The sequence below is a fragment of the Heterodontus francisci genome, chromosome 6, assembly GCF_036365525.1.
Source record: "Heterodontus francisci isolate sHetFra1 chromosome 6, sHetFra1.hap1, whole genome shotgun sequence".
Taxonomy (NCBI): domain Eukaryota; kingdom Metazoa; phylum Chordata; class Chondrichthyes; order Heterodontiformes; family Heterodontidae; genus Heterodontus; species Heterodontus francisci.
In genome coordinates, this window is record NC_090376.1 from 43,633,411 (window position 1) to 43,659,692 (window position 26,282).

Consider the following 26,282-nt stretch of genomic DNA (forward strand, 5'->3'; position numbering starts at 1 on the left):
ATGTGGAGACAGAGGCATGGCTGAGCTACTAAGAGTACTTTGCATCTGTCTTCACAAGGGAAGGTGCTACCAACGTAGCAGTGAAGGCAGTAGTAGTGATATTGTATAGGATAAAAGTAGATAGAGGTACTTAAAAGGTTGGCAGTCCTGAAAGTAGAAATGTCACCCAGTCCGATGGGATGCATCCTAGGTTACTGAGGGAGGTAAGTGTGGATATTTTTATTTTATTTTTTTATTTTTATTTAGAGATACAGCACTGAAACAGTCCCTTCAGCCCACCAAGTCTGTGCCGACCAACAATCACCCATTTATACTAACGCTACAATAATCCCATTTCCCTACCACCTACCTACAACTAGGGGCAATTTACAATGGCCAATTTACCTATCACCTGCAAGTCTTTGGCGGTGGGAGGAAACTATTGTGGAGGCTTTGTCCACAATCCTCCATGGATATGTGGCTGGCGCCAGAAGACTGGGTGATTGCAAATGTTACAACCCTGTTTAAAAATGGGGAGGGGGATAAACCCAGCAATTACATGCCAATCAGCCTAATGTTGGTGGTGGGGAACTTAGAGACAATAATCCAGGATAAAATTAATTGGTATTTGGAAAAGTAAAAGATAATAAACCAAAGTCAGTACAGGTTTGTTCAAAGCAAATCATGTTTAACTAACGATCACATTCCCTGAAGTAATGGAGAGGGTTGATTGGGGATGGGTGGCAGTGCTGTGTATATGGACTTTTAAAAGGCATTTAATAAAGTACCACAAAATAGACTTGTTAGCAACATTAAAGTCTATGTGATTAAAAGGGACAGTGGCAGCATGGATACAAAATTGGCTAAGGGACAGAAAGAGGACAATAGTGGTACACAGTTGTTTTTCAGACTGGAGGGAGGTGTACAGTGGTGTTTCCCAGGGGTTGGTATTAGGACCACTGCTCTTTTTGATACATATTAATGACCTGGACTTGGATATACAGTGGATAATATCAACGTTTGCAGATGTTATGAAACTTAAATGTAGCAAACAATGAGATGGTAACAGACTTCAGGAGGACAGAGACAATCTGGTGAAATGGGCAAACACATGGTAGATGAAATTTAATGCAGAGAAGTGTGAAGAGATGTGTTTTGGTATGAAGAATGAGAGGCAATATAAACTAAATGGCACAGAAACAGACACCTGGGGAGAGTGTGAACACAAATCTTTGAATGTGGCAGGACAATTTGAGAAGGCTGTTTAAAAAAAAAAGCACGTGGGATCCTTGGTTTCATTGACAGAGGAACAAAACACAAACAAAGGAAGTTATGTTAAACCTTTACAAAACACTGGTTAGGTCCCAGCTGGAGTACTGTGGTCCATTCTGGGCAGCATGCTTCAGGAAGGATGTCAAGGCCTTAGAGAGGATGCAGAAGAGAATAGTATCAGGGATAAGGGATTTCTGTTAGGTGGAGAGATTGGAGAAGCTTGGTTCGTTCTTTTTAGAGCAGAGAAGTTTAAGAGGCGATTTAATAAGAGTTGTTCAAAATCATGAATGGCTTCCAGTGGCAGAAGAGTCAGTAATATGACACAGATTTAAGGTAATTGGCAAAAGAACCAAAGATGACATGAGAATTTTCTTTTTTTTTTATGCACAGCAAGTTGTGATGTGGAATGCACTGCCTAAAAGACTGTTGGAAGCAGATTCAAAAAGAACATTCAAAAAGAATGGGATAAGGACTTGAATGGAAAAAAAAAATACAGGACAATGGGGAAAGAGCAGGGGAGTAGGATTGATTGGAGAGCTCTAACAAAGTTGGCACAGGCACAATGGGCAGAATGGCTGGCTTCTGTGTTCTTTCATTCTATGATTCTATTCATATTTTAAAGCCCCAGCTAACCAAGGAGTGAAATTATAAACTATAAAAATTGCCCATGATCTGAAATTCTAACTTTGGTTCCAGATAATGCCTCTGAATCAATCCACAAGAAATAGGAGCAGAAGTAGACCATATGGCCCATCGAACCTCCTCTGCCATTCAACACGATCATGGCTGATCTTGGGCTTCAATTCCACTTTCCTGCCCGCTCCCCATATCCTTTGGTCCCCTGCGAGACCAAAAATCTATCCATCTATCCCAGCCTTAAACATATTCAATGATGGAGCATCCACAACCCTCTGGAGTAGAGAATTCCAAAGATTCACGACCCTTTGAGTGTAGTAATATCTCCTCATCTCAGTCCAAGCCCTTTCAGAATCTTGCATGTCTCAATTAGATTGTCTCTCATTCTTCTGAACTCCAGAGAATATAGGCCCAATTTACTCAGCCTATCATAGCACAACCCCCTCATTCCAAGGACCTATCTAGTAAATCTTTGCTGCACTGTCTCCAGTTCAAGTATATCCTTTCTTAAACGTGGAGACCAAAACTGCACACAGTAGTCCAGGTGCGGTCTCACCAAGGCCTGTACAATTTTTGTAAGACATCTTTATTCCTGTACTCCAATCCCCTTGCAATAAAGGCCAACATGCCTTCCTAATAGCCTGCTACACCTGCACGTTAACTTTGTGCATTCCTTGTATGAGTACCGCCAAGTCTCTCTGAACATCAATACTTACTAGTTTCACACCTTTTAAAAAATATTATGCTTTTCTATTTTTATGACCAAAGTGAACAACTTCACACTTCCCTACATTATACTCCATTTTCCATCTTGTTGCTCACTCACTTGTCTATATCTCTTTGCAGCCTATGTCCTCCCTGCAGCTTACCTTAACACCAAGCTTTGAATCATCAGCAAACTTAGATACATTACTCTTTGTCTCTTCATCTAAGTCATTAACATAGAGTGTAAATATTTGAGGCCCCAGCACTGATCCTTGCAGCACCCCACTATTCACTGCCTGCCAACTTGCAAATGCCCCATTTACGCCCATTCTCTGCTTCTTGTCTGTGAACCAATCTTCTATCCATACTAATATATTACCCCCAACACCAAGAGCCCTTATCTCACCTACTAATCTTTTATGTGGTACCTTATTGGATGCCTTTTGGAAATCCAGGAATACAACACCTACTGGTTTCCCTTTGTCTACCCTACTAGCTACATCCTCAAAAATACGCTAAAAAATTTGCCAAACAGGATCTCCCTTTAGTAAAACCACGCTGACTTGTTCTAACCATACCATGTTTTTGCAAGTGCAAGGTTAAGACTTCTTTACTAACAGTTTCCAGCATCTTCCCAATGACTGATGTTAGGCTAACTGGCCTGTGGTTCCCTGTTTTCTCTCTACCTCCTTTCTTGAAAAGTGGCGTAACACTTATCAACTTCCAATCTGATGGGACCATTCCTGAATCTAAGGAATTCTGGAAATTCATAGCCAGCACATCCACTATCTCTGTAGCTATCTCCTTTAGAAGTCTAGGGTGTAGGCCATCTGGTCCCGGGGACTTGTCAGATTTTAGTCCCTCACGTTTCTCCAATACTTTTTCTCGGCTGATATCAATTTCCTTAATTTCATTTTAGCCCCTAGGTTACTGCTTATTTCTGGTATGGAATTTGTGACTTCTACTGTGAAGACAGACACAAAATATTTGTTCAATGCCTCTGCCATTTCCTTATTTCCCATGATGGTTTCTCCTATCTCTGCCTCTAAGGGACCAACGTCTACTTCAGCTACTCTCTTCCTTTTTATGTACTTAGAAAACCTCTTGCAATCTGTTTTTATATTGCTGGCTAGTTTACTCTCATATTCAATTTTTTCCCTTTTAATCAACTTTTTGGTGGCCCTTTGCTGGTTTCTAAAACACTCCCAATCCTCAGACTTACTACTATTTTTTGCAACATTGTAAGCCTCTTCTTTTCATCTAATACTCTTCTTAACTTCCTGAGTGAGCCACGGATGGATCTTTCTTGACCAGTTTTTGCTTTTGAACAGAATATACTTTTGTTGAACCCTTTGAATTGTCTCTTTAAATGTTTCCCACTGTTCATTTACCGCCATACCTTCCAGTCTATTTACCCAATTAAATTTAACCAGTTCTCCCCTCATACCTTCGTAATTGGTTTTGTTTAAGTTTAAGATTCTTTAAGATTTAAGATCCACTTCCTATAAACGGACTTTCATTCGCTCAATATTCCACAAATGCATTACTTCTAAGGATCCGGTAGTAACTGTGATTTTCTATTTTTGAGACATTCATCATGTCATGCATCACTACTTCTGTAATTAATTTTTCCTAAACGTGTTACACCTTAGAAGTTATACCTATTTTCATTTTACTTTATATAAATAATGCAAACCTTCATAGTAATACCTGATAAATTCTTAAATGCAGCAAGTAATTTTCACAGAATTGTAGATTTCTGGATTTTTCAATTTAACAGTTACTTTCACAAACAACATAAAGGCTAAACTTGAATTCTGGTATTCTTTATTAAAATACTGCTGTACACACAAAAGTTTAAATCAGAGGTGGAATCATTTAACATAGAGGAGGGGTCATAACAGACAAAACTGACCGATTCTTTTGCGGTAGCTGGTTCAAGGATTTTTTTCTTTACAAATAAACAAAATAAGGCCAAAGTGGAACACACGCAGGGTATGCTTACAAGGTTTCCTTACAAAAAAATTGTCACCTATAGAATATATAAAAAACAATTTTACAGTAATACACATGTGGATTGTTTTAAACGGTATTAGCCAACTGAAAACTCTATATATTTGAAAAGCTTTTCAAAGATTACATGATTTCAAAAGTTGAAGTCACCATGTGATTTCAAGGGCTGGCACTGGATCATCAAAAGGTAGCACATTATTCATAACGTATTTTAAGCCTTTCTAAACTATTTTGAAATAGCTGATGCACTAATTTATGTGCAGGTGCCCAAGATTTCATCTTTAAGAAATCAATACCGATTTCAAAGCCCAACTGTAAATATTATGTAACTGCATGAACTGGAAAGAGTTTAGAATGGTTGAAACTCTCCCAAATATACACCTATGAATAAATTTTATAGATCAAGACCTAAAATCTCATGGCGACTAGAGATGATAAAGATGGTGAACAAAGGAGCAAAGAATGTACAACCTGATGTACAAATGCTAACTTGGGCTGGATCATGAATACATTCAAAATAATATTGTAGACATTTAGCTCCCTATGAAACCATGTTAGAGGTAAGAACAGAGTAATCAGAATTTTTCAAATTCAAGAATGATTTTTTTTTTGCTTTTGATAATCCAGAGGCAGTGTGCTGGTTGAGTAAACATCAAAATTGAAGCCTTGTTTACTTATGCCTGTTACCCAAATATTGGTCCATACTGAGAATGTGAGGAGGCGATGCCCTCCCACCCTTAATACCCATAGATGATCCCCTTTCTGCAATTATTCACAAACAATGTGGAAACAAGAACCTTTTGAAGTGCACAGAATGATATACAGTATTTCTCATTGTCAGAATACCTTTTTTTTTGCTTTTTTATGATTTTATATAAAAGAATGCATTTTTTTCCAAAACATACAAAAAACAGCTGCTTCTCTGTCAAACAGATGATCGATTGACACAACTTTACTTAGGACGTTATCCTTGAAAGAACATAGTAAAGTTCCCTCAATTCCTTTACAACTAAAATGAGGGAAACATTGTGATTGCTTGTACAGCCTGTTTATAGGTCAATTCGCACAGGATGCATACAAATGTGTCAAAATCACAAATATATGTAGTCCTTCCCCAGTAACTTTAACAACTGATGATACCAGGTGAACCTCATTGTGGTTGCCAAACAAGTTTAGCGTCCAAACCTTTTGCGTGAATGGTGTTGCCAATACTGAAACAAACCCAATATGCAGAAGCTTAAGCTTATTAAACTGGATTGATGGGAAAGAGCTTTCAATAGTGAAGGCTGTATTGCCCTATACTCAGTTTCAGCATTTCTTCCACAAAGCAGCTAGTACTGTCAAACATTTAATGCTGGGAAGAAAAGACCCACGTCACATTCATTACACTGAATTGGGTTTCTTTATATCCACTTCTACATTTTGGCCCAATGGATTTGGCAGTCATATATGATTGTTTGGTTGAACAAGTCTGCATTGTATTTTGATATGTTCCTCTTATTTCCCAAATGGTTCAGTTTCAATACTTGACAACATATTTAGAATTTGATTCTGCAAATGAAGTATTTCCCAAAATAAGTGATAGAGTTTCTAACGTGAAGAAACTGAAATATCACACTTTAGGTAGTTCCACATATCTGTAATTGGGATGACTAATTGCAAAGCTAACTTTGGGGCAACAGTATTGTAAAGGCACAGCAGCCCACAATCTTTCCAAAATGAAGTAGTACAATTGCACAGGTTACTATCAAACAACTGCTGTGTTTTTGTGTAAGTGTACTTGACAAAAGTTCTTGCTTGTTTTCATATCCAGTGTAAAGTACCCTAATAAAGCTGCTGTTCAAATAATAGAACTTTATACAAAATTAAATGATACATAACAAAACTTAATCCACTCCTGACATTTCAGGCATTGAACCCAATTTAAAAATTAGTCTCCTATAAAAAATGCTTGCATAAATGTAGAGGCATCTTACCTGTTCCAATTACTTACACTGAATTTGTTTTTTTAAAAAAGGCGCTGGTAACTGTATGAAGCAAAAAAGCTACTTTTTAATTTTGTTATGAAAGATGTGTAGCTGTTCACAAAGATGCCATCAACACTGACACACAGGAGCTGTTTAGTTCCTAGAAGAATAGCGTCCATATAATATTCCACCTGATTTCCATAAAAATATGCTTTCTGTAGTTTGGTTTTCTAAGTGATAGCACATGGCAGTCGGCCTGAAGTCCAGCGTACCTTTTGCCAGAAATATAACCCATCGGAATTCAGTTCGCCAAATAGCATATCCAATGGCATTTTCACCTAGTCCTTGCCATAGGCTTGGGTGCAGTACAATCACTTCAACATCTTCCTTAGGGGCATATATTGTTACCCAGAAAGTAATTCTAAAGATAACGATTTTCCCTTATCAAAATTACATGTGGTAAATCCTTAAAGATCACAAGTCTTGAACTTAAAATTAGTGCATAAACATGTGAAAAAATAAAACTGGGATCATCATGCATCTGATGCTGTTCCCCAATTTAAAAACAGTCTTCATAGACACAACCTCTGATGGCAGTTCTAGGCTCCTGTAATATGGACGTTCTTCCTTCAAGTAACAGTGTACCTGACCGAAGTGCAAGCAGCGCTGCTCATTTACATTTGTCTTTTAAATGTGAAATGAGATGGCATTAATACAGTTGTAGTGCAATTAGCTCTTTATATTGTTCTTCAGCAATGTTTTGCCTGAGCACAGCAAATACTACAACTGTCCATTAGAAGCCGCTAGGAGTTCTGAGAAAGCGCTTTCAAAACAACGCTTCAGATCAGCATACGTCACCACAAGAACACTCTTCTCATCTCTAGAAACAAGACTTATTTTTTCTGGTACACCAGCATCCAACTGCAAACAAACAAAAAGTTAACAGCAAATATTAATCAACTTTCAAACAATAGAAAGCATAAGAGTAAAACACAGAAATTGAGTACTTAATGCACAGCTGGTTGTGCGCTTTGGAGTCACTTAAGGAAATTGCACTACATAAAGATTTACTTGCAAATAAATCGAAAAAGACGGTGTTTACAATGTTCCCAAAATACCATGGCAGTATCTGTTGTATTATCACTCTGCATATGGCCCATTACCTTGTTCAAACAGGAGACTATGTGGCTGAGGTCAATCCATGGGGTACCTGCTTCAGTCAACTGGTGGAAAAGATGATCTCTGAATAGCTTTAACAGGTATCGGTCACCTGTCTCTGACCAAGTTGGATCTTTTTGGAATCTGGCAAAACAATTTGCACAACATGAATGTAGAAAGTTTATTTAATGCCTAAACTTAAGGTTTCTAGTTGCAGAATGGCACACATCAATATAAGATCTTTACTATATGCTTAGTAAAAGCAACACGATATAACATGATGTGATGTTGAATTTTAAAGAGATATATTTCAGCTTCTTGAAATGGAAACCTAAAAGCAAATAGGAAAAGTATTGTAATGAGTTTTATCCTCCAATACATGTGCTTATTCAATTGTATTAGTTTGGAAATAAAGGTAATGACATACCTTCAACTGCAATTACAATAATTAATCTTGCAACCTTAAGACTGTGATTTCAGTTTGGTGAAGGCAAAGCACAAAAGTTACTGGTACTTGTTCACAGTAACAGGGTTGACACATCATACTAAAAAATTAAATGTCTTCATCACTAAATGTTTTTACTTTCTGAATACCCTGCAGTTAGTTAATATTGGGAGAGGTTGGGAGGTGTATCATTTTATGGGTTGATCTCTCTTCAGCATTACCATGAACATTATTTTAGAATCAATACTTCAATCAACTGTTTCATAATCTTTTTATTAAGGCAATATAAAAATATTTAAAATATTTTACAGCAATGGAGTTTATGGTCCAATTAATATCTTCTCAAAATAATGGATCTAATATTATCTGGTTGAACTAATAGTTACAATATATGTAAGTTTAAAAAGTCACATTTTTATAGACTGAATAATAATCATTAAAAAGAGATTTTGTTTGTTTGCTTTTGCACCACAGCGGCGCAGTGGTTAGCACCGCAGCCTCACAGCTCCAGTGACCCGGATTCGATTCTGGCTACTGCCTGTGCAGAGTTTGCAAGTTCTCCCTGTGACTGCGTGGGTTTTCGCCGGGTGCTCCGGTTTCCTCCCACAGCCAAAGACTTGCAGGTTGATAGGTAAATTGGCCATTATAAATTGCCCCTAGTATAGGTAGGTGGTAGGAGAATTGAAGGAAGGTGAGGATGTGAGAGGGTAATGGGATTAATGTAGGATTAGTATAAATGGGTGGTTGATGGTCGGCACAGACTTGATGGGCCGAAGGGCCTGCTTTAGTGCTGTATCTCTAAATAAATAAATAAACTAAATAAAGTAGTTAAATGTACAATTATCAAAATGCTGTGCATCTGGTTCTTACCACATCATGTAGAAATTAGCAATAACTATGACACTGGTTGATTTCATTCATGACAGTCATAATATTCTGACAATAGCAATATCTGCAATATTTTGCTTTTATAATCGTCTGACATTGGACATTAAGGTGCAGATTTGATAAATATTTATATTACAAATGGTGACTGTATCATTAAACTAATGTCAATTAGCACAAACTTTATTTCAGTATCATTGAAAATTTTAGTTAACGTACCTCCAGTACGGTTTACCTTATTATTTAAATGCTGTTTAATCTCCACATACAAATTAATACATTTATTCAATTGAGACAACCATAAAACATTTTTGTGTCAGTAACAATGCATTCATGTCATTTTCCAATAGCCTTTGCGGCATATCAAGCCTCTTTCAGTGACTGCATCTTCGTTCTTTTGAAAGAGCCAGCAGCAGATTCAAGTTGGTGCAACAAGGCAGAACACAAATATGCAAATTACCGATCTTTGGTAAAGTCCTCTTCATTCTCCCACATACCTTCAGCGTGGACTCATCCAAATGAAGAAAAAAAATCACTGAAGTAATGCCCTCTTCAGAGACATTATACTCTAACTATGCAAGAATCCTATTGTTTTGCCTCACAGACCTTCCTCTGCTTCATTTCAGCAAATGCAGCCAGCAGAAAAAGTTTACAATTACAAAGTGAAAGAAAAGTCAAAAGTGTTAACTTGATCCAATTGATTGCACATCTGCCTTGGAGAGAGAGAAAAAGAGAAACAGAAAAATAACTTACCTTGCACATTGTTAGGATGTTGCAAAATAATTTGCAGTCAATGAATCACTACGTATAGTCAGTGTTGGTTTGTAGACAAATGCAGCAGCCTACGTGCGTACAGCAAAATCCCACAAACAGCAGTTATATAAAAGGCCAGTTATTGTGTGTCAAGGGATGTGTGGTGGTCAGCACGCCATAAGAAATTTCTACTCTACTTCTAAAAAGTCACATTGTTTCCGTTACATCAACAGAACATTCAAAAGATGACACCTCTAACAATGCAGCACCTACTTAGGACTGCAATGAAATGTCAGCCTAAATTTGTGTTTTGAAGTCCTGGGTGGGGTACGAACCCGCAATTTTCTAACTTACCGGTGAGTGTTCTACCACTCTGCCAAACTGAAACCCAGAATACTGATACTGTGGGCTTGAAATTCGTTATGGCCCATTTTTGAGTGTTTTTAGCCATGCCTGAACCAGGTGGGTCATGGCTCGACAGAAATTGGGTCTTGCGCCCTATTGCAATAACAGAGGCAAACTGTTGGCGCTGTCACCAGACGGAGGCAGCTTGCTCATTTGCTGAGATACAATTTGGACACACTCACATTTTTTGTGGCAGCCTCCACAAGTCAAGTCGCATATAGGCCAAGTAGTGCCGAGCGAAGCAGGTCCTGTCCCTGCTCTGTTCCACGCCACTGAATTTCAGAGGAGTCCAAAAACAGCCGTTAGGCTCCTTATTAACACCTGTTTCAACTGGCCACCATGGACACCTATATGGTGGCACTCTTATCCCAGGTGCAGATAGTGCAGAACGTTATACCCCAAAACTGTTGCCCCGTTTAATGCCTGGAAAACAGGTGCAATGAGGACCATGCTCCCCCATGTTGGTTCATGCTGCAATCCAAGCTCTGAGCACATAATCAAGGTTAACCCCTCAGTACTGCAGGAGGACCCAGCTACCTGCTCAAGTGGATAATACAAATCACCTAGAACTATTCAAAGACAACAAGGAACCACCAAAACTGATCAACTGGTCACTTTTTCATTGCTGTTTCTTCGACCTTGCTGTGTGCACGTTTGCCTGCATAACAGTGACAACACTTTAAAAGTAATTAATTGGTGGTGAAGCACTTTGGGACATCCTCAGGAAGTGCAAGGTGCTATAAAATGGAAACTTTTTCTTTACCCTCATGGCTAATTTCGTTACTTCATTAGGTATTTCAGTTTTCTGCAAGTTATCTGACTTGATTGTTCACGTGATAAACTTTAATGTTCAGCAGTTTAAAAGGATAATTTTTCAGCATTTGTCTACTATTAAATCTAAACAACAAATCTGCATTTATCCAGAATCTCATCTTTCTGGATGTCCCAAAGTAATTCACATTCAATGTCACCTTTTAATATGCTGTAAGTTATATGAGAAAATGCAGCAATCAATTTGGACCCAGTTCTATACACCATCCCATCTACCAATGCTTGGTTGGCAGCAGGAGCTACCTAAAGTTGTCTGACAAATAAACTGAGTAACTATTTCGTAGTTTTGGATAAACCTTTGGCTACATTAGTGCAGTATACCAGAGCTCGAAAGACATCCATGCAGGGAAACTGATGCTCACTCTTTTGAAGAATGTTAGAAAAAAGTCATGCATGTAGAATTCCAAGACATTAACAGATTAAAAACTTCAGTTGAGGTTTGATAACTTCATCAAAATACACAATAACATGTTATGATTCTACCACCAAAGCCAGAAGCGACAACTCAATATGGTGAAACTCAGGCAGAAATATAACTCTCAGTGCAAAATATTTAAAGCCACCAGATGACATAGATCAAAAAGAATGTACAAAAGTTTATGAGGAATAAAAACCTATATTTATATTGTGCCTTTAAATATAGAATAACTTCATAAAGCACTACACAGAGGCATAATAAAAAAAGCACAGGTGCTGAGCCTAGGGAGGCAAATGTTAGCAGGGAAGATTAGAAGCTTGATCAAAGAGATAGGCTTTAATGTGGGCCTTAAAGAGAGGTAGAGGAGTTTCGGGAGAGAATTCTAGAGTGTGGGCATAGGTTGCTGAAGGCATGACTGCTAATTGTGGAGAAAAGGCATGGGCATAAGATGCCAAAGAAACGGAGTTTGGAGCTGGAGGAGGTTACAGAAATAGTGGAGGTTTCATGGATGAGGATTTCAGCAGAAGATGGCCTCAGGCAAGGGTGGAAGCAATTGAGGTTGTGGAAGTAGGGGACCTTTGTGCTAGAGAGGTTATAGAATCAAAAATCTCAGCTTGTGTTCAAATAGGTCACAGGTTGCAAACAGTGACAAGATTACAAAGTTTATCGACTGTGGACAGAAATTATGTAAAGTCGTCCAATCTCAGACTATGTATATTTGCCGTTCTCATCAACATCCCATGTGGTCATTCTCATGTTTTTGTAAATATCATTTGAATTTAGCTGATCATCTGTACTTTGGTCAGCTTTCAAAGAAAATGCTGGTTCTTCAAAGGAATTCAGAGTTGAAAAAGCAGCACATTACATTTGTTAGCAGTTCAGTTTGTCCTGCTGTGGAGCGTGGGGCTGAATTAAGCTGTGTAAACTTGTATTTAGTAATTCTCACAAAAATTGCTTTCTTCTTGTTGAGGAACATGATTACCTTTTTATTCGAAAAGTATTTGATCATAAATTCTGTAAGGAAAAAAAAGTCAAAGGGACCTTATTTAACTGCTTTGCTTTGATTAACCTTTCCAACTTCAGTATCTTGCCTATACTACTTGCTTCTGTAAATAACTCCTTTTCAGAATAAACCTGTTTAAGAGTTCAGCCTATTAAGCGAAGTGTCTTCTGAAAATACCAGTGAATTCTGATGTATTATCCAGTAGCAATTATGCAACAGCGATTCCCCTATTCTATTTCTGGAAGATTAAGTTTCATACAAATACAGAGAAATCACAACATGGATACAGGCCATTCAGCCGAATAGGCTGTGCCAACGTTTACCCTCCACACAAGCAAACAGTTCTAATCACATTAACCTACCTTATTCCCTATCCCGTTGTCCACCTATCTCATCTAATCTTGAGTGCTGAAGTGGTTTCTGCCCACACCACTAACCTTGGAAGGGAGTCCACAGCCTCACAATTCTGTGCAAAGAAGTTTTTCTTACTCTCTGTTCTAATCTTGTCTCTATGGTCTCTCATTCTGGACCCCTGAACAATGGAAACAGTCTGCTTCTATCTACCCTGTCATATCCTTTCAAAATTTTAAAACATTTCTATTCTACAGTTCTTGAAATTGCTCTAAAGAAAAAAAATAACATTTTTCAAGTTTTTCTTCATATGTGTGTTTCTTCATACTAGGCAGTATCCTAGTGAGTCTGTACTGTATCCCCTCTAAAGTCTTAAAATTCTTCCCATTGTGTGGAACCCAATATGCACACAGTACTCTTTCTGGTCTTAAGGTTTTATATCAGCTTTTATGTTCTACACCTCACGATAAAACCTAGAATTCCTTTAGCTTTATTAAACACAGCCTTCTAACCCAGATATATCACCTTAAAAATCCTGTGAACCTGCATCCCCAAAACCCTTGACTTTTTTACAACACTGTACCTACTTTCATTTTGAATATAATTACTGCTGTTCCTTATTTAAAAAATCAAAATTGATCACGTTATACTTACTGACATTGAATCCCAAACTACCAGTTTCTAGCCCATTCTCCCAACTTATTAATATCCCTTTGCAGCTTCATTTGGTGGTCTAAAGAACGAACTATACCTTCCATTTTGGTATCATCTGCAACTTTCACATTCCCTCCAAGATTATATCCAAATCACTAATATATACAGTGACTGAAGTGACCCCAGAACTGAGCCCTGTGGAACATTATTCCAATCATTATGAAAAAATGTCTTTGACTTCTACTGTTTTCTGCCTTCTAATCAATTTTAATCTATCGTTCTATCCTCCCCCTAACTCCATATGCTTTCATGTTCCCTAATAACCTTTGTGTGGTGCCTTGTCAAGTGCTTTCCTAAAGTTTATGCACACTATATCTGCTGTATTTCCCCAGTACCTCCAATGCCTCGAGTTTATAATTCTCATTCTTATTCAAATCCCTCTGTGGCCTCACCCCCTCTCTATCTCTAATCTCCTCCACCCTACAACCCTCCAATATACCCACGCTCCTCTAATTCTGCCTCTTGAGCAACCCGATTTGAGTTGCTCTATCATTGGTGGCCTTACCTCCAGCTGCCGAGGCCCTTTGCTCTCGAATTTCCTCCCTAAACCTCTCTGCCTTTCTACCTCTCTCCTTCTTTAAGACGCTCCTTAAAACCCACCTCTTTGACCAAGTCTTTCGTAATCTGCCCTAATATTTCATGTGGGATGGTGTGAAATTTTATTTTGTAATGCTCCTGTAAAACACCTTGGGACGTTTCATTACATTAAAGGCACTACATAAATACAAGCCAAGAACATATGAAATAGGAGCAGGAGGAGGCCATTCCACCCCTTGAGCCTGCTCCACCATTCAAGATTGTAGCTAAGCTGCCTCAGCTACACTTTCTCGGACTGTCCTCTACCTCCTTCCCAAGATCAACAGACAGGACTGTTCTGGTAGACCCATTGTTTTAGCCTGTTCTTGCCCAAAGAAACTTATTTCTTCTTATCTTGGCTATTTATTTCTCCCCTCGTCCAGCCTCTTCTGATGCCTTCAGCCACTTTAACAGTTTGTAGTTTCCTATGTCTTCTTACTTACCCTCTACTCCTCCACCCCCCACAGGATGGCCTGAGAGCCCTCCGCTTCTTCACTGAACAGTAGCTCAACCAGTCCTCATCCACCTTCACCTGGCTGAACTTGTTCTTACTCTGAAAAACTTCTCCTTTGACTCTACTCACTGCCTCAAAATCAAAGATGTCACCATGGGAAACCATTAGTCCTAGCTGTGCCTGCCTTTTCATTGAACATTCTTTGATTCACTCCTACTTGGGTGCCTTCCATCACCTCTATTTTTGGTAGACTGATGGACTGCATCAGTGCTGCTTCCTGCTTTTGTCCCGAACTGGAAAATTCCATCCACTGTGGTTACAATTTCTACCCCTTCTTCGCTTTCATGTGGTGCATCTCAGACTTTCCCTTCCTTGATTTCTCTATCACTAGTTCTAGGGATAGGCTGTCAATATCTCCTATAAGGCTCCCACAGCTAACTTGATTACCCTTCCATCCATCCCAGTTCCTAGAAGGACTCTACTCCTTTCTCCCAGTTTCTCTGTGTCCATCAGATCTGTTCTGATGATGTGACCTTCCACAGCAGTGCTTCAGATGTCTTTTTTCCCCTCAACCATGGATTCCACTCCAGGACCCGCAACCATGTCCGTCCCATTTCCTTCGCTTCTGCCTCACACCTTCTCATCCCTCCCAGAAGCAAAACAGGATCCCCCTTGCTCTCATCTTCCACTGCAGCAGCCTCCACATTCAACATATCATCCATTATTTCTGCCACCTCAAGTACAATGCCACTACCAAAGACATCTTCCCCTCCCCCCCCACCCCCACCTCCCCCTAACAGGTAAGCAGGACTTGGTGAGAGTTAGGAGACAGGCAGCAGAGTTTTGGATGAGCTGAAGTTTATGGAAAGTGGAAGATGGGAGGCTGGCCAAGAGAGCATTGGAATAATCAAGTCCAGAGTTAGCAAAGACATGGATGAGGGCTTCAGCAGCAGATGGTCTGAGGCAGGGGCACAGTCAAATGACGTTATGGAGGTGAAAGTAGGCAGCCTTGGTGATGCAGCAAACATGATTATTTTCTATTATTCAGTATTAAAATGGCTCGTCCAGAATAATTACATAAACCTTGTACTTAAGTTGACAGCCTAATAACAGCCACTTGTCTCTCCTTGGTTGCTAATTACACCTGCACTTAGTAAATTGAACAAGGTATTTTATGCTCTAAACACCTCAAACATTTTTCCTTAAATAAAAAGAAAAAATTATTTCCTTTATTCAGATAGCTCAAATAGCCCAATGCTGAACTACAAACCAGATGATTGCACATTTGTAGATCAGAGGTGCCTTACAATTAAATCAATTCGACTTGGGTAGGAGAATTTCAGCAGTTCTTACCTACACATCTGGATGTTCTAGAATGAAAAACAAATTCTGAACTAAATCTTGTGAATACTCGCTTTTTCGCTGAAATAAATCAAGAACCAATTCTTTCATTTATGTCCACCTGTCCTAAGTACTGAGCTTACCCAATGTGACCTGCTTGAATCATATGACCTGATAAACTGATCATACAGTTGAGCCTAGACAAAATGCAAGATGATATTCAGAAAGGAAAAAATGGAAAGGGAGGGAACAGGAGAGATGGGAAGAATAAGGCTGGAGCTTGATTTTCTATTGAGAGCTTCTGTAAATAAAGCTTACTCTGGCCTCTCATTGATGGTTCCCAGTTTTGCTAGCAGCCTAAACAGCCTTCCATTTTGCACCTCCTGCAAGACAGAAAACACAAACAGGTTAAAACAGAACAGAATCAATGAACAGCTCAACCGTATGTCTGTTTAAGATACCACCAAGATGCAACCGATGCTCAGTCTGGGTTCCACCAGGACCATTCAGCTCCAGACCTCATTACAACCTTGTCTCAAACATGGACAAAAGAGCTGAATTCCAGCAGTGAGGAGAGAGCGATTGCCCTTGACAGCAAGGTAGCATTTCACCGAGTGTGGCATCAAGAAGCCTGCATTAATTTGATGTCAATGGGAATCAGGGGAAAACTCTCAATTTTCTGGAGTCATACCTATTGCAAAGGAAGATGGATGTGGTTGCCGGAGGCCAATCATTTCAGCCCCAGGACGTCGCTGCAGGAGTTTCTCAGCGTAGTCCTAGGCCCAATCATCTTCAGCTGCTTCGTCAATGTCTTTCCCTCCAACATAAGGTCAGAAGTGAGGATGTTCTCTAATAGTAGCAGTGTTCGGTTCCATTCACAATTTCTCAGGTAATGAAGCAGTCCATATCCAAATGCAGCAAGACCTGGACAACATTCAGGCTTGGGCTGATAAGTGGCAAGTAACATTTATGCCACACAAGAGGCAGGCAACGTCCACCTCCAACAAGATAAGAGTCTAATCACCTCTCCTTGTCACGCAACAGAATTACCATCTTCGAATCCCCCACCATAAACATCCTGGGAGGTCACCACTGACCAGAAAGTTAACTTGACCAGCCACATAAATACTATGGCGACAAGAACAGATCAGAGGCTGGGTATTTTGTGGCGGGTGACTCACCTCCTGTCTCCTAAAGCCTTTCCACCATCTACAAGGCACAGGAGTGTGATGCAATACTCTCCATTTGCCTGGATGAGTGCAGCTCCAACAACACTCAAGCTTGACACGATGTAGTACAAAGCATCCTGCTTGATTGGCACCCCACCCACCACCTTAAACATTTACTCCCTCCACCAACAGCACACCGTGGCTGCAGTGTGTACCATCTACAAGATGCACTACAGCAACTCGCCAAGGCTTTGACAGCACCTCCCAAACCCGCAATCTCTACCACCTAGAAGGACAAAGGCAGAAAGCACATGGGAACACGGCCACTTCCAAGTTCCTCTCCAGTCACATCCATAAGAACATATGAAATAGGTGCAGGAGTAGACTATACAGCCCCTCGAACCTGCTTCACCACTGAAGAGGATTATGGCTGAACATCAGTCTCAATTCCACTTTCCCGCTTGATCCCCAGATCCAAAAATCTATCAATTTCAGCTCTGAATATGCTCAATGACTGCGCATCCACAGCCCTCGGGGATAGAGAATTCCAAAGATTCAAAAGCCTCTGAGTGAAGAAATTTCTCCTTATCTCAGTCCTGAACGGCTGACACCTTATCCTGAGACTTTGCCCCCTAATTCTAGATTCTTCAGCTAGGGTAACAGCCTCTCTGCATCTAACCTGTCAAGCCCTCTCAGAGAGATCACCTTTCATTCTTCCAAACTCCAGAGTGTAGGCCCATTCGACTCAATCTCTCAATAGGACAACCCTCTCATCCCAGGAATCAATCCAGCGAACCTTTGTTGCGTCCTTTCTAAGGCAAGTTTATCCTTCCTTAGGTATGGAGAACAAAACTGTACACAGTATTCCACATAGTCTCACCAAAGCCCTGTACAATTGCAGCAAGACTTCCTCACGCCAACTCCATTGCAATAAAGGCCAACATACCATTTGCCTTTCTAACTGCTTGTTGTACCTGCATGTTAACTTTGTGTTTCGTGTACAAGGATACCCAAATCCCTCTGAACATCATTTAAGTTTTTCACCATTTAAAAAAATTCTGTTTTTCTATTCTTCCTGCCAGTGTATATCTGTCACTTCCCCACATTATACTCCATTTGACACCTGCTTGCCCATTCACTTAAACTGTTTATATCCCTTTGCAGACTCCTTGTGTCATCCGCACAGCTTACTTTTTCACCTTGCTTTGCATCAACAAACTTGGATACATTACACTGTAACTGACCCATTTATTCCTACACTGCAACCAATTCTCTGTAATGGCTATTGCTATTTGATCAAACCCATTTATCTCTACTTCTGCCATTAGTCTGGCTTCTGTTTTGAATGCACTGTGCATTCATAGGAAGCACCTTCAATTTAACTTTTTACCAATTTTTCCCTCATTTGACCTTATTCACTGACTCACTATTAATGCTAAATTCTGTTCCTTTTTGTCACACACCACTTATTTTTATTCAAATCACTACACTGCTTTATGGACTTAACTTTTCCCTTTAGATTTATAAATTTCCCCTCATCTGAAACCTACCCCCTCCTTTTTTTAAGTTTGTAGCCCTCTCTACAGCCCTAGTTATTCGATTTGCCAGGACATTGGTCTCTGTCCAGTTTAAGTGAAGCCCATCCCAATGGAACAGCTCCCTCTTTCCCCATTACCAATGTCCCATGGATCAAATCTCCTGTTGCCCACAACACTCTTTGACCCGTGTATTTCACTCTCTGATCTGTTTGATCCTATGTCAATTTCTGTGCGGCTCAGGCTATAATCCAGAGATTATTTTATTTGAGCTTCTGCTTCCTAATTTGTCCCTATCTCCTCAAACTCTCTCAACAGAACTTCATTCCTAGTTCGGCCTCTGCTGTAGGTTCCTACATGGACCATGATGACAGGATTTCCCCCCACCACTCCAAGTTCATCTCTAGCTGCGAGATGTCCTTAACCCTGTCCCCGGGCAGGCAACACAACCTTTGGAACACCTAGTCATGGCTGCAGAGAACAGTACAGATTCCCCTGACTATACTAACCCCGACCAGTAACACAGCCCTTTTCACTCCCCTCACTTGAATGACCTCCTGTACCATGGTCAGTTTGCTCATTGACCCTGCAGACCTTGCCCTCATCCACACAGGCAACAAGATCCTTTTACCTGTTGGATAAGGGCAAAGACCAAGGCTCCTCCAGCACTGTACCTGGGGTTTTCTTAACTGCCTGACTCTCAGTTGCACCCTCTTGTCCATGACCACTAGCCAGACCTGTACTACTACCTAAGATAAGAGATCTGACTGCCTACTGGATCCAAGTAAGCAGGCAATCCTCCCGCTCCCTGATGCCCCACAATGTCTGCACCATGGACTCCACCTCAACAACTCTGAGCTGAAGATTAAATTTAAATATTTTCCTGTAATGTACCCTTTTCTTGGATCAATTTACTTACCTAAAGGATACTATGCTCTTAATTCTTAAATGATAAATTAAACACTAAGTTCCGATTCCTCGCCTCCCACAGCTCCTCACTCTATACTATGATGTCACTGAGATTTTCCCTCAATTTCCCTAGTATCAGCTGCTGCTTTCTACCACCTTTCCTTTTAAATCATTAGTGCTCAAAGTTCCTGCTCTTACTCAGCTGCTGCTCTCTTCTGCTGTTTCTTATAAATGCCTGGTGCTTGGGGTTCCCACTCTTTTTAATCCTGACTTGTTAATATATCACCATTCCTTCATGGTCACTATTAATAATACTAGCTTTTTATTCCAGATTTATCAATCAAAATTTAAATTCTCCAACTGCTATTGTGCGATTTGAACTCATGCCTCTGGATCATTCGTCCAGGCCTCTGGATTACTCATCCCATAACATAAGCACTATGCTAACAGTCCCACACATCATTTCCTGCATACCAACTCAAGCTGTACTGTGCAACCATGAAACAGTAAGGATGCTTCCCCCAACACCCCCCCCAAAATAGACAGTTCATCCAAAACTCACGTCACATTACAACCCGCCCCACATCTTACTATGTAAGATCAGTTCCCTCCATCCAGGCAGCTCCTGAGGCATTAATGCAGCTCCACCTCCTCAAAATCTAATTTCTGACATACATGTGCTAATTACTCCCATGTGTAGTAGGTGACATAGAAATGGCATTCTTCATTAGACTCAGCGAAATAAAATTTTAAAAACATAAGCCCTGTCCAACTGTAAAAAAGCTAAACAGCATTTCAGTAAGCTAAAAATGACTAAGAAATTACCATGCTAATTTGATGTGCAGTATTTTGCCTTTGCCCAATGACAAAGCAATATAAATCCAAAAAATGGGTGAGAAATATATAGTAAATCAGTTTACTAGGTCTAACTTGAGGAAGCAATCTTTTTTTTCTCTACCATAAACCATGAATAATTTTCCCAAATCAGTATTCCTCTAGGAAAAAGGATTCACCAGGCTAAGTTTTAGGACTGAGTACTTAAATTGCTTATCCATTTAAGTAATCGGACTTGCTTGCCTGATTAGGGTGAAGAATTAGCATAAAGCACTTTCCATATTACCGTACTAACAGCATCTTTGTCCAAATTTGATGTCAACACCCATTGTTTTGTAGGACAGTTGATAGATTTATGGAAGCTTTTCCTCAACCTAATATACAGCTTCTTGCTTCTTCCATTCCATGTGCAAGTTAACTGGTCTCTCCTGCTACTTCAACATACTGTAAAGGTTTTGAAGAGTGGCAACCTCCTAAGTACCCTCTGCAGTTCCAGAGCTGTACCTTAAGGAGGTTGCATGGTTTAGGCAATCAGTTGTATCTGCCACTTCCCTCCCTTCCCCGAGCCCACTGGGCCAAACTTCCTCTAAGGCTCCTTCCCTGCCCTAGCCCTGAACTTGTTGCCTTCTCTACTTTCTCACCTATCTCCCATCATGTCCTCTCGGACCTCATCTTGTCCATGAGATCCATCTCCTGCTCCCTCACCCATATTCCCACTGACCACCTAACTTCCTTTCCTGGCTCCCATGCTAGCTGACATTCCTCTGTTCCTCCCTCCTTCAAATCTGCCATCATCACCCCTTTCCTCAAAAAAAAATCCTATCCTTGACACCTCCATCCTTGCAAACTACTGCCTCATCTCCAGTCTCCTGTTCCTCTCCAACGTCTTTGAACGTGTTGTCGCTGCCCAAATTCATACCCATCTTTCCTGGAACTCTATGTTTGAATCCCTCCAATCAGGTTTCCACCCCTTCCATAGTACCAAAACAGTTCTTCTGCAAGTCACAAATGACATGCGAAGTGACTGTGACAATGGCAAACTATTCCTTCTCAACCTATCTGCAGCTTTTGACACAGCTGACCACACCATCCTCCTCCAAAACCTCTCCACCATTGTCCAACTGGGTGGGACTGCACTCGCCTGGTAACATTATTACCTACCTATTCATAGTCAGAAAATTACCATCAATAGCTTCTCTTTCCTTCCCCACAAATTTACCCCTGGTGTCCCCAAGGATCCATCCTTGGACCCCTCTTATTTCTTATCTACATGCTGCACCTTGGCGACATCATCCAAAAACACATCAGTTTCAACATGTAGGCAAATAACACCCAACCCTACCACCCCATTGCTGTCTTTAAATTGCCAGACTGGTTATTTGTCATCCAGTACTGGACAAGCAGAAATTTCCTCCAATTAAATATTTGGCAGACTGAAGCCATTGTCTTCAGTCTCTGCCACAAACTCCGCTCCCTAACTACTGATTCCATTCCTCTCTCTGGCAACTGAGGCTGAACCAGATTGTTCGCAATCTCAGTTGCCTATTTGACCTCAAGATGAGCTTTCAACCATATACCCGTGCCATCACTAAGACTGCCTATTTCCACCTCGATAAAGATGCGCGTCACCACTCCTGCCTCAGCTTTTCTGCTGCTGAAGCCCTCATTCATGCTTTTGTTAATCTCCAGACTTGTACTCCTGGTCTGCCTCTCACATTCTACCCTCCGTAAACTTGAGCTCATCCAAAGCACTACTGTCTGTGTCTTATCTCGCATTAAATGCCATTCACTCATCACCCCTGTGCTCGCAGACCTACACTGGCCCTCATTTAAACAATGCCTCGATTTAAAAATTCTCATCCTTGTTTTCATATCCCTTTGTGGCCTGGCCCCTCCCCAGCTCTGTAATCTCCTCCAGCCCTACACCTGTGCTTCTCTAATTCTGGCCTCTTGAGCTGCCCCGATTTTAATCGCTCCACCATTAGTGGCCGTATCTTCAGCTGCCAGGACCTTAAGCTCAGGAATTCTACCTTCACTCCCATTTTTCTATCCTGCAACGGACTCTGTACACCTCCTCCATCTTCATTCCTACGAAAATACCTCCACCAGAGCATCCTCCGATACTCTACCCTCAAATTGCATCTGGATTTCATTCACTTCACCTGTCTTCGAATTTTGACAACAGCATGTTGATGCTCTATGCTGAGTGCACCTACTTAAGCCATCATTATCCCACCATGGGAACTCTGACTTTAACTTTGGACTCCTTCCTATTATCTCCTATCTACTTCCTGCTTAATATCAGGTTTTCAGTTACCCTAATTTTTATGCAACCAGACCTTTGTAACTGGAGCTTTCCCCGAGTCCATTTGCGTCTGCATTTTGGCTGCCGCTCAGGACCCAAACCCATCAATCTAGTTCCACTTTTGCTCTTCCTTTTTACCCTCTTTTCTCATTCCCCTCCTAGGCCCCTCTCTTCGATTGTCATGCCTCCTTTCACTTCTCCATTCTCAGGTACTCTGCCCTCCCAATACCCTACCCCAACAGTTCAGTACACCTCGAATTTCCCACCCTTTTGCTGCCATCCCAGGCTTGACCCCCTCTTAAATAAGCCTACAGCTTCCATCTGTGACTCTCTTGGCATCTTCCGACGGGCTCATGGAGGCACTCGGCGCTGGCTCATCATGAGCCGCAACTCCAATTGCCCCGCCCACTCTCTCATTGACCTACCCACCCAGTGGGCCTGCCGGGGGAAAATCTTGTTCCTGTCCACCTCACCCATCCCACTGCTAACTCTATGGACTCTGCCAGCAAATCCACTCTCACCACCCCTCTATGCATCTCCCTTCAGAATGTCTGTTCAGTTGTGAACAAGGCCTTTGCCAACCATGAACCTATTGTGGATGACTGCATCAACATCATGGTGGCCTTAATGGAAACCCGACTAAGGGGCGAGGACACCTTGCCCCTAATGAAGCCTCCTCGGACTGGCTATATCTTCTGCCACTTGCCCTGTTAAGACCGTCGCGGTGGCGATGTGGCGCTTTGTTGTTGACAGTTCATTGAAAGGACGCAGAGGTAGTTTAAAAACAGTCTTGCTGGAAGTCATGTGTTTTAAGCAATAAACAACAGACCTTGGTGACCTAGGAAAGATGTTTACGGAGAAGTGACTGGTCAAGATTTATAAGGGTCAGGAGGCTTGACTCTTGAGATATTGTTTTTGGTTTCGCTTTGGACAGTGTGTTGGGGGGTGAACTTTATTGAAGACAGTTCGAGAAAACCAGCCAAGAGAGCAGCCACCATCAGCTCACCCTCTTCCATCTCTGAGAACTTCCTGAGAATCAAGTGCAAGAAATAGAGAAACGGATGCTGCATTTCTCCTGGAAAGCCTGCCAAACTGATCCTCAACATCGCCTGAAAAGAACTGCTCTAGAAAGATCCCAGTGACAGCTGTCTACACGTATTTGGGATGCCAGACCAAATAAGTGACAACTGGCATCTTTCCATATCTTTATTTTACTGCAAAAATTAGTATTTGTTCAAAGTATTTTTTGTCTCTTTTTTTGTAACAGACCTCTGCAGAGAGAATTGCTGTACTTTGTTCAGTTTGTGTGGGGAAGTTAAAAAGGGAACTTTTACATTTCAATATGTGTCAATGCTTTGCTTCGTTACTGGATAAGTCTTGTTTGATAATAAACTGATAATTTTGTGGTTTATTAAAGAAACCTAGTTGGTGTATTTTATTCTGGGATAAAAAGATCAGCTGTATCGGCAACCAGATAAACATTTAAATATATGTTGTGACCTGTGAAAAAGTGCAACTAGAAAAGACGGTGGACTCCTCCCACCTCGGTTGAAACAATGTCAATTACAGATAAAGCCATATGTGATCATTTCCTTGTATCACTCACCATCCAAATCCCTCTTCCACGTCCCAATCCTACCTCCTGGAAAAAAAACTACCCCCCAATTCACTCACAACTGCACTTTCAAAATTCCAACTATCCTGCCTTCGGCCCTCCGTCCGCCACATTTCTGCAGCTACGCTCAACCGCACCCTCACCTCCAGGTTTGATGCCCTAGTCCCCAATAAAACCATTACTCTCCCTCACCTTGGCCGTTGCCCTCATCTCTGATCCCTTAAGTCCAAGGGATGCAGAGTTGAGAAGATATGGCAAATAACTGGTTTAAGTCATCAACTGCCAGTTCTGGCTGGACCATATAAAACACTATTGGGTGCTGCTCTCATCTGCTAAAACTGCTCGCTATTCCAGGATCATCCGGGAACGAAAAGATAACTCGCGGCTTCTTTTCTCTACTGCAAACTGTTTTCTTAAACTCATCTCCCCTGTGCCCTCCACCCTCATCTCCAACAGTAAATAAGAAGCTCATGAACTTCTTTGTCACTAAGGGCAAGACCATCTGATCAGTAGCCTCTGCGGTGTCTCTCTCTTCCACTAGCCCACCTGGCTAAATTTCCTCTAATGCTAACCCCTGCCCTAGCACTGAACTTGCATCTTTCTCTACTATCTCCTCTGATGCCCACTCTGAGCTCATCTTGTCCAGGTGACCCCCTCCTGCTCCTTTAATCTTATTCCCACTAAACTGCTGACCACCCCAGCTTCCCCTCCTGACCACATGTTAACTGAAATTTTTGTCCCTCTCCTCTGAATCTGCAGTTATCACTGCTTTTCTGAAAAACAACCCTTCACCCCACTGTCCTTGCAAACTACCATCCCACCTCCAACCTCCCTTTCTTCTTCAAAGGTGCTGTCACCTCACAAATCTGTTCCCATCTTTCTCGAGCTCCATGTTTGAACCCCTCCAATCAGGTTTCCGTTCCCCCACAGTACTGAAATAGCTCTCATCAAAGTCACAAATAGCATCCTATGTGATTGCAACAAAGGTAAACTTTCCCTCCTCGTCCTTCTCAACCTGTCTGCAGCGTTTGACACGGTTGACCACACTATCCCCCCCCAACACCTCTCCACTGTCATCCAGATGGGTGGGACTGCTCTCACCTGGTTCCAATCTGATCTAATCATAGCCAGAGTATCACTTGCAATGGCTTCCCTTCCTGCTCATGCACCATTGCCTCTGGTGCCCCCCAAAGATCTATCCTTGACCCACTCACATTTCTCATCTACATGCTGTTCCTCAGCAACATCATTTAAAAGTAGTGTTAGTTTTCACATGTATCCTGACGACATCCAGCTCGACTTCACCACCACATCTTGACTCCTCCACTGTTGCTAAATTATCAGGTTGCTTATCTGATATCCAGGACTGGATAAGCAGAAATTTCCTCCAATTATATATTGGGAAGACTGAAGCCATTGTTTTCGGTCCCTGCTCCAAACTCCGTTCCCCAGCTACTGACTCCATCCCTCTCCCTGGCAACAGTCTGAGATTAAGCCAGTCTGTTTGCAAACTGTGTCACATTTGACCCCGAGATGAGCTTCCAACCTCATATTGGCACCATCGCTAAGACTGCCTACTTCCACCTCCCTAATATTGTCCGACTTCACTTCTGCCTTAGTTCATTTGCTGCTGAAACCTTCATTCAAGCCTTCATTGCCTCTCGACTTGACTATTCCAACGCACTGCTGACTGCTCTCCCACATTCTGCCATCCAAAGACCTGAGGTCATCCAAAACTGCTGCCCGTGTCCTCGTTGACCTACACTGGCTCCTGGTCAAGCAACTTCTTGATTTTAAAATTCCCCTCCCTATCTCCACAATCTTCTCCAGCTCCATCTTCATGTTACAGTTGTATAGGACTTTGGTTCGGCCACATTTGGAATACTGCGTGCAGTTCTGGTCGCCACATTACCAAAAGGATGTGAATGCTTTGGAGAGGGTGCAGAGGAGGTTCACCAGGATGTTGCCTGGTATGGAGGGCGCTAGCTATGAAGAGAGGTTGAGTAGAT

At 41.3% G+C, this 26,282-nt stretch overlaps 1 protein-coding gene across 2 annotated transcripts in view; it reads right to left on the reverse strand.

The window, feature by feature from the left end:
* Nucleotides 1–4,402: 4,402 nt before the first annotated feature.
* The window catches only part of pan3 (poly(A) specific ribonuclease subunit PAN3), a 213,166-nt gene continuing 191,286 nt past the window's right edge, over nucleotides 4,403–26,282 (reverse strand). For both annotated transcript variants that reach the window (XM_068033549.1, XM_068033548.1), the window contains 3 exons: nucleotides 16,225–16,289; nucleotides 7,736–7,874; nucleotides 4,403–7,493 (listed from right to left, as the gene is read on the reverse strand). In XM_068033549.1, coding sequence (XP_067889650.1) covers nucleotides 7,353–7,493; nucleotides 7,736–7,874; nucleotides 16,225–16,289 — 345 coding nt within the window. In that variant the 3' untranslated portion in view covers nucleotides 4,403–7,352. The remainder of the gene's footprint in view (nucleotides 7,494–7,735; nucleotides 7,875–16,224; nucleotides 16,290–26,282) is intronic.